The sequence below is a fragment of the Rhineura floridana genome, chromosome 7 (genome assembly GCF_030035675.1).
Source record: "Rhineura floridana isolate rRhiFlo1 chromosome 7, rRhiFlo1.hap2, whole genome shotgun sequence".
Lineage (NCBI taxonomy): Eukaryota > Metazoa > Chordata > Lepidosauria > Squamata > Rhineuridae > Rhineura > Rhineura floridana.
Genome location: NC_084486.1, coordinates 96,884,419 through 96,892,915, shown reverse-complemented (window position 1 = coordinate 96,892,915; position 8,497 = coordinate 96,884,419). Strand labels below are relative to the sequence as shown.

The following is an 8,497-nucleotide window of genomic DNA, read 5'->3' as shown; positions in this document are numbered from 1 at the left end:
CTATTCATGTTTAACAAAAAGAGTTCAAGTTTCTCTATATAAATAGGATACCTTTAACAATATCTGTATATATGTGTTTCATTCTGTGCAGGTCATCAAGATTGTCTTTGAGCATCCCACTGTGTTCCATAGGTAAATCATGCTGTGCGAGTGATATTTCCTAGAACCAGTGGCACAGTTTTTTAATTGATAAAGAAACAAATTAAGAGTTAAATTTCCCTTTTGTTCACAAACGTACTTCTTAACTGTGATGTGATTTAAAAAGCACCACAACCCAATGAGATAAAAACTAGTATTTAATTGCAATTAAGATCTGGTGTAAAAACATGTTTCGCAGTATCATTTATATTTGTAAGACAATGAAGTGCACACAAGAAGCTTCCACTTAAATTATTATCTTGCAGCATTTGATTGAATTCTGCAGCCACACTCACATTGATGCTCAAAAGTGTGTGGTCCTCTTTTCCTGGCCCACAGTTGTAGAATGCCCTTTTGTTGTTAATAACATTTTTGTTGAAAGTAAGCCATTCGGAAAGCAGCAGTTGTATCCCAAAATGTAATCTGGGTTGGTGGGAAGATGTACATAATTGCCTCTTTATTTGTATGCTATGGACCTAGTACATTAATATATAATTGAAATAATGTATATGGAAAGTCTTGTTTGATTTTTTCATGGGTAAGAAAGTGACATTTGCTACATGTGTCACTCATTATATAACCAATCAGGGAGTTTTGATCAAGTTATATTGTTTTGCTGCTGCTTTGGAGGGGTGAGCTTGGCCCCCTAGTTTTATGGCGAAAGCATGAATTACAGTAGTTCAGAGTGGTATGAACTGTGACATACATCAAATGTTGCTCATGTGGGCAGATAAGAAGAGTAGGAGTGGCCTCTTACTGTGGCTCTACTTCATATTTCAAGATGTGTGAGTAGAATTTATGATTAGCATTTTCCAGCACCATCACATAAACCTCTGTGCAGCCTGAAGTGCTGCAAGATCCCTCCCAGTAGCCATCCTTACCTATAGATAAGGGGCAGGTTTTTTCACATTGAACAAATGCCTTGGCAATGCTATGAAGCTTAAGTTTAAACTTAATGTTGCGGTCAGCTGGCAGCAATCCAGCTAGCGGCTCCACTAGTTCATAGCCCTCCACCCACTTGCTATAATTTTGGGGGAAAACTGGCCACTTCACCTTGGTGTTTGGACAACAGATGAGGTAGTTGAAGACATAGTTATAATTTCCAGGATCAGACTTCTTTTTGGCAAAAATTTTGAAAGCAAAATTCCCTGCATGCGGAAGATGAATCTTAAAGTCTACCCGGTTTCCTTCACAAACTTGCAAGATATGCCGTCTTGCTGTGTCCTCACTGAGGCCAATGTTGTCTGAATGCAGTGAAGCTAAAACACTCAAGTCTTTACTGAGGATGAAGCTGAGATCACAGCGCCCATCATTGGTATGAATGACTGGGCCCTTTTGTGAGGGCTTGAGGAATCCTTGTCTCTCTGAGAACCAGCTGGGCCCAACAGGTTGATGGAGTTCCTTTGGAAAGGACACATTCTTCTCTACAGAGCTGCATTCTAAGGTGTATTCTAGCACACAGCTGTAGACTTCGTCTGAGCCTTTGGATGGCTTGGCATAGATCTGTAGCTTATGGCTCCCTGTCTTCTGCGGATAGAGCTCTAGATTCATTCCATTCCTCTTCAGCGTCATCAAGCTATACTCCTTTGTCCCTTGCAATTCAAACATGAACAGCATCGACGAATGGCTCTCCACCGCTACTACTACTTTCCCTTTTACTGTGACATGCAAATAAAGAAGGCTGGTTAGGATGTTTCCTACTGTTTACTCAAAAATATAAATCAATCAAAAAGCCCTGGATAAAATGACCTGGGGAATGGAATGGCCTGCTGTATTGTCAATCATTTGGGCAGTGAAAAGGAGAATATTATGGTTGGCTGGTTAGAATTTGACAAGCATCTGTCAAATCCAAATTCAGAATAAATAAGAGGGTTGAGGGTGGGGAGGTTTCAGTTTGGAGTACTTGTTTGTTTCTGTTTTATTACAAATGCAGAATTGCTTATCATTCTTAGAAAAGATCATGAAAGCATATACGTCTTTCTGTTTCAGCTCAAGCTGCCTTGACTTTTGACTACAATGCCTTAGAAGCTGTCAGTGTTCAGAGAAAGCTGAGAGTTCAAAAGGCAGGATTTTAAAATGAAATCCTTTGTTCTGTGGTTAGGTTCTGAATGACATCACAGGGAGCAACTGGGAGCTTCTGAAACCCGATGTACTTGCATGTATCCACATAAGACTCTGTAGTTTAGCCCTCCATTTCCTGAAGCTCTTCAGGCTGGAATATAAATATTCTTGGGGCCTGTGCAATCTGATAGGTACTAGCACTTTATATTTTACATAGATTGGGATCCCAAGGGTGTCAGTGATTAGGGCTAAAAACGGCTGCAGACTCTGAGCCCTATGCTTTAGTCCTACAGAGCTAATCTTAAAAGTAGAAAAGTACCAGCCTAAATCCTAACCTTTGCTACTTTATTGGGTTTTTCCTCAACCAAAAGCTGAAACTTCCTTATAAGATCAGCACGTGGCAAGAGCCTATAAGACTGTACCTGTTTGAATAACTGGTGTTTCTGGGAGAGCTGTCAGCAATCCCATCTTGTAAAAGTCACTCTTGTATAACATGTTGCTCTCGAACTGTTTCAGTGTCACAGTTGGTTTGAGTAGCTGCCAGTTGCTGTTGTCTGGGAAATGATTATTAATAAATAGGGCAGGGTGGGTGAGGAAATAAAATTCGTTGTATCTGGAATAAGAAGGGAGAGGTCAATATCTCATTGGCACTGTGTACAATTTTCTTAGCTTTCAGCCTTGTATCAGATCTAATTAACATTGCAATTTTAAATATGTTTATCTGAAAGTTTATCTTCCCAAAATCAGTGGAGCTTCCTTTCAAGTATGCATAAATTAGGACTGGACTGTAAGAAGCACAACAGAGTTCTAGAAAGCAAAAGCAAGAGATGAGTTGTGTAGAATTGTGACTAGATCAATTTGGCTGAGAATACTGTAGAACAGACGGTGTCATCAAATTAGGCTGTCTGTCATAGGGTACTGATGGCCTAGTTCAGACATAATGCTCCTGTCTTAATAAACCATAGTTTACATGCTGGTTTCCTTACATCAGTTCTGGTCTGTTTAAACTAGAATTTCCAGTTATGTCTGAAATGAAGGACTCTAACGTCAGACTAACCAGGGTCTTCAACTGCAGTTTGATCCTAGACAGAAAATTAACATTACAAGTTTCCCATTACAGATGTTTTTGCAATATTTTTTAAATTTTTGCATATGTAACAATAAGAAGAAACCTCATCAGCTCATGTTGACAATATAAATAATCCATCAGTCCTAAAATAAACATAATGTAAGCAGTCCATATGTCCAAATTGGATATCCAAATGAGATTTCAAATGTAGAAGGAACTCTATTTTACAAATCAGGGCAGATGTGCTGAAGCCATTAACAAAGGGATGAGGTAAGGGGGCAGCACACAAATTTGACACCTGTTCCTGGCTTAATAAACTGGTATACATAAGCTTCCTATGTTGCATAAATCAATAATTCTGCAATAATTCTGTAAGTCATGGATGGCAGAGTTATGCAAGACACTGAAACCCCCATCGTCTCCAGCTTCTTGGATTTCACTGGATGATATCTGCACACTCCTTCCAGTCTATGTTTGCAGGCTTAAGGGCTACAACCTTGATTTTTTAAAAATGAAAGCTAGGTGGAAATTCTAATGGTGCTGAATGCTGCCCCCCCATATGTATGTGCAAAATGGGTATTTTAAATGCAGCAATAAGAAAAAGGTCCTCTTTTAGACATTAGGGACTCGGAGTGAAATTTTCAAAAATGGGGAATTTAACAACTTTATTTAGGAAATAACTGTTTCTCCCTGGAGAACAGCCCATCAGATGGAATAACAGTGCGACCTAGCATCAGCAGGCAGGAATGTATGTTTTTTGAGGAAGTAGCAACCCTGGCAAGTTCCCAGACCATTCCTGCCTCCTGTGTCTCTAAGTAGCTTCATTCTTCTCTAATCTTCTCTAGTTCTTTTGTTATTTCCAAACCCAATATCTTCATTTCATTTCCGTGTGTCTTTTTTAAAAAAGCCCACCCTCTTTTGGGGGGAGTTTTTTGGGTGTTGCTAAGGGTTCGTTTGCTTGGGGCTCTCTTTTCTTCCCCAGTCTCCCCAGTCTCTACTCTGTAGTGCAGCAGTACAACAGCTCCTCTTTTCAACTGCCATTGCGGCGGGTGCCATTTTGAGTGGTAGCACGGCTGCTGCCTTTTTTGTTTTCTGGCTGTTTTCTTGAGGGCTGTTTTTGCTTGGGGGGGCTCTCCTCTCTCCCCTGTTCCCCCCAGGCTGACTGTCCTGCTCCATGGAGCGGCAGCGCAACTGCTTCTATTTCAATCGAAGTAGAATAGTTTTTTTCAGGGGCAGCGCAGTAGGTGCCATTTTGAGCAGTAGCGTGGCAGCTGCCTTTTTGTTTTCTAACTTTCCCCCACCTCACCTCCCATTTCAGTTATTGTTGGGTTCCCTGTTCTCCCACTTGTATACCTCACTGTCTGTGAGGTCCTAAGTGTCTTTTCAAAAATTGTCTTTTTTTCTCCCCTTATTGCAGGGTTCCACCTCATCCCTTGTGTGTTCACCTTCTGCCACCGTGTTCCTTGTGGGTTCTTTTTTCTATTTTTTTTAAAAAAAACTTTCTTTTCCTTCTCAATCCTTCCTGATCTGCTGCAGGAAAAGTTAACTGTGGGACCAAATTAGTGTTCATATTCATACCAACTTAGTGGCCATTTCAAATACGCTTCCTCTGTTCCCCTCACCAGTGCGTGTGAGTTGAGCAGCCAGTATTATACATGTCCTCTGTGCCCCCCACCCGTGCTCGTGAGCTGAGCTGTGCTGTCATGGCAGCTGTATCTATTGTTGCTGATGTCCCAGACCAGAAGAGTGGCACAGTCATGCCAGATGATGCCAATGACATAACCTTTCCGGATGCAGAGTCCTCCGTCTCTGTGGCACATCCCCCTAAGGTGTCTGTCTCAACTTCCACATTACAGCACAAAAAGGCACTTAAAAAGAGAACACATGGCAAAGCTGCCTCTCATGCTCATGCTATGGAGAGTGCACAGCATAAGGCAAATGAAAAAGCAGACAGTGCACAGCATAAGACAGATGATAAGCCTCATCAGGCACAACCACAGTCTGCTGTTACTAGGGCCACTAACAGAGCACTGTACATTTGGACCCCAGTGCATGCAGATGGCGGCCATTCAGTTGCTGACAAAGAATGTGCTGAACATCATCGGTTTGCACCTCGGTCATTTGCCAGGAACCCTAACCCTCCTCCACCTCTGCCAGGTCCTCAAATTTTGCATTTGACTCCTGCAGTTCTAGCCCAACTCAAAGATGCCCTTTTGGGGGTGCTTTCAAATGAATTATTGCAGCAACCTCCCAGGGACCACTGTCAATGCAGACACAAGGTCGTACTGCTGGCCCTTACTGGGGCCTTCACATTCTTCAACAGAATACCGTACTGCGGCCGAACCATTGCCTCAATGCACACATATTCCCAGCAGCCATTCTTCAGAAGAGGAAGACCATGGGGATTCCAACCCTTTCATCACCATTGCATCTCTGGGTCAACTTGCTATCCAGTCCAAAGGTTCTGAGGCCACTATGGACCATCCTGATCCATCACTGATAGTGATGAAGGAGAGTGGAGTGATGGAGCTACAGTGGAAGAAGCTTCATCCCATAGGTTTTTTCAGCCAGGATATTATGTGTCTCTACTTTGTAAGACTTTAGAGGCCTTGAACTTGAATGAGGCTGTTGGGGATCCACCTGTAGTACTGGAACTTACCAAAAGTGTGTCTGTTTTAAAAAAGCCCACATGTTCAGCTCGTTATATATAAGTTGTGGGACCTTTCAAGAAGCTCACCAGCATGGAATGGGAGGCTCCTCTACATTCCAAGCACATTCCAGCAATGGCCAGCAAATTTTATAATCTTGACCCTGTCTTCATGGATGTCCTAAAAGTCCCAGGAGTGGATCACCCTATCTCTACTCTAGTGTCTCGATTGCTGCTCCCCAAAGAAGGGGATGTGCACTTCAAAGGCGCCTCTGAATGTTGCCTGGACTTCGCTCTGTGCAAGTTGCACAAGACATCTGCTCTTGCGTTCAGGGTGGCGTGCACAGCTTCTGTTTTTTCTAGAGCAGCAATGGTTTGGCTTGATGAGCTCCTGGATGAACCTCATCAGGATCTGGAGCACGTCTGCTGAAACTACACCGTTCTGCAGCTTTTGTGTCTGATGACATGTTGGATGCAGTTCAGTTCACTGCATGCTCCTTGGCTACAGGAGTGATGGCATGCAGAGAACCCTCTGGCTCTATCACTGGGATGCAGACACAATGGCAAGAGTAAATCTTTCTACTGAACTTTACAAGAGTCATAAACTTTTCAGGGATGACGCCTTGAAAGAGGTCCTGGTTGATCCCAAAGAAAAGAGGAAGTCTGTCTTGCTAACCACTCATCGTGAGGAGAGATGACCCTTCAAAAGATATGTTCCCTATTTGGTGCCTGCTACTTCTTACCAGTCAGCCTTTCACTCATTCTGGGGACCCAGGAGACAGGGTAGGGGTTGTGACTTTCGCTCCAACTGCCCCTACTGGAACAAGTCACAGTTTCAGGGCAGACAACAATCTCACTCAGGTGGAAGATTTGCCAACCCCTCTGCTTCCTCCAGGGGAGACAGACAGCAGTACCAGCGACAGTACTGATACTCTACTCCCACTGCTTGGGGGGTCACCTCCAACAGCTCTTTGCAGTGTGGAGGCAACATGTCACATACTGGTGGGTGTAGGACTCAATAGAGTCGGGTTACCAGATTGAGTTATTGGCTCTCCCTCCCACCAGATTTGTTCTGTCCCCAGCTTCCAATTCAGTCGACAAGAAACTGATAGTGCAAGAGGCCATAGAGCATCTTCTTCACATTCAGGCCATCAAGGAGGTACCTCACGAAGACCGCTTCACAGGGGTATACTCCTTTTTCTTTGTAGTACCCAAACAAGACAAGTCATGGAGAGCCATACTGAATCTCAAATTCCTTAATCAATATGTCAAGTATCAGAAATTCCAGATGGAATCCCTGTCGTCCATCAAAGGAGCACTGCAGCCCCAGGACTTCCTTGCTTCAACAGATCTAAAGGAGGCATACCTCCACATTCCAATCCATCCAGATCACAGGAGGTACCTTCGTTTTGCCTATGGCAATCTTCATTTTCAGTACTGGGCCCTACTATTCGGCCTTTTGTCCACATCAATGATCTTCACAAAAAAGATGGTCACCCTGATGGCACACCTCTGTCTCCAGGGGATCCATGTCTATCCTTACCTGGACGACTTCTTGGTACAGTCAGAAACAGCACAGAAGGCAGAAACAGGCATCCAGTTAACTCAGGCTGTATTAGAGTCTCATGTCTCATGGGCTCCTCATCAGTGCCAAGAAGAGGCATTTGTCTTCCACTCAACAAATTCAGCATCTTGGGGCACTCATTGATACACATAGATTAACGATGTCTTTATCCCTGGAGAGGTCTACAATGTTGCATCTACAGTGACTGCTCTTTGCTCCTCTCCTTTGGCAGATTTAATGGCCATGACCAAAGTCCTGGGCCTTCTGATTTCCACAATACAGATCACTCCTTGGGCTTGGCATCACACCAGGGCCCTGCAGTGGACTCTACTGCCTTACCAGGATGAGATTGCAGCCAGTGCTCACCGTCCTGTTCATTTTACCCCACTCCCTCTGGTTATCTCTCCGGTGCTGGACAGTGTGTGCAAATCTTCAGAAGGGAATGCCGTTCAGGGATCCTCCATGGACTGTTTTGACTATGGATGCTGGAGTGTTGGACTGGGGTGGCCATTGCCTGGGTGACTACATTCAAGGGCAGTGGTCAGATCAGGAAGCTCACCACAGTATCAACTGGCTGCAACTTTGGGCAGCAAGCCTTGCCATACAGCATTTCACCATCAAGTTCAATCTCCTTCATGTCCTGTTGCACACCGACAATACTACTGTGAAGGCATACTTCAACAGACAGGGGCATGTGCTGTCCAAACCTGCAGCTCGAGACAGCCTCTTTCTTCAGCTGGGCGGAACTATACCTTCTGTTGGTGCAGGCGGAGCATCTGCGTGACAACTTAAATTTCACAGCCGATTGGCTCAGCAGACAACAGATAATGCCGGGAGAATGGAAACTGCATCTGTCGATCTTCACAAGGATCGAACTATTTTTCAGCAAGGTAACTCTTGATCTGTTTGCTTCTTGCTACAACTATCAAGTACCCCGTTTCTACACGAGGTACCATACAGACAAGGCAGAGGTGACAAACTCCCTGTCAATTCACTGGCCTCAGGGTCTACTTTATGC

At 43.9% G+C, this 8,497-nt stretch overlaps 1 protein-coding gene across 1 annotated transcript in view; it reads right to left on the bottom strand.

Moving 5' to 3' along the window:
* Positions 1 to 288: 288 nt before the first annotated feature.
* Positions 289 to 8,497, bottom strand: part of KY (kyphoscoliosis peptidase) — a 59,298-nt gene continuing 51,089 nt past the window's right edge. The window contains exons 10-11 of the mRNA XM_061636585.1: positions 2,622 to 2,812; positions 289 to 1,796 (exon numbers count right to left, since the gene is read on the bottom strand). Coding sequence (XP_061492569.1) covers positions 892 to 1,796; positions 2,622 to 2,812 — 1,096 coding nt within the window. The 3' untranslated portion in view covers positions 289 to 891. The remainder of the gene's footprint in view (positions 1,797 to 2,621; positions 2,813 to 8,497) is intronic.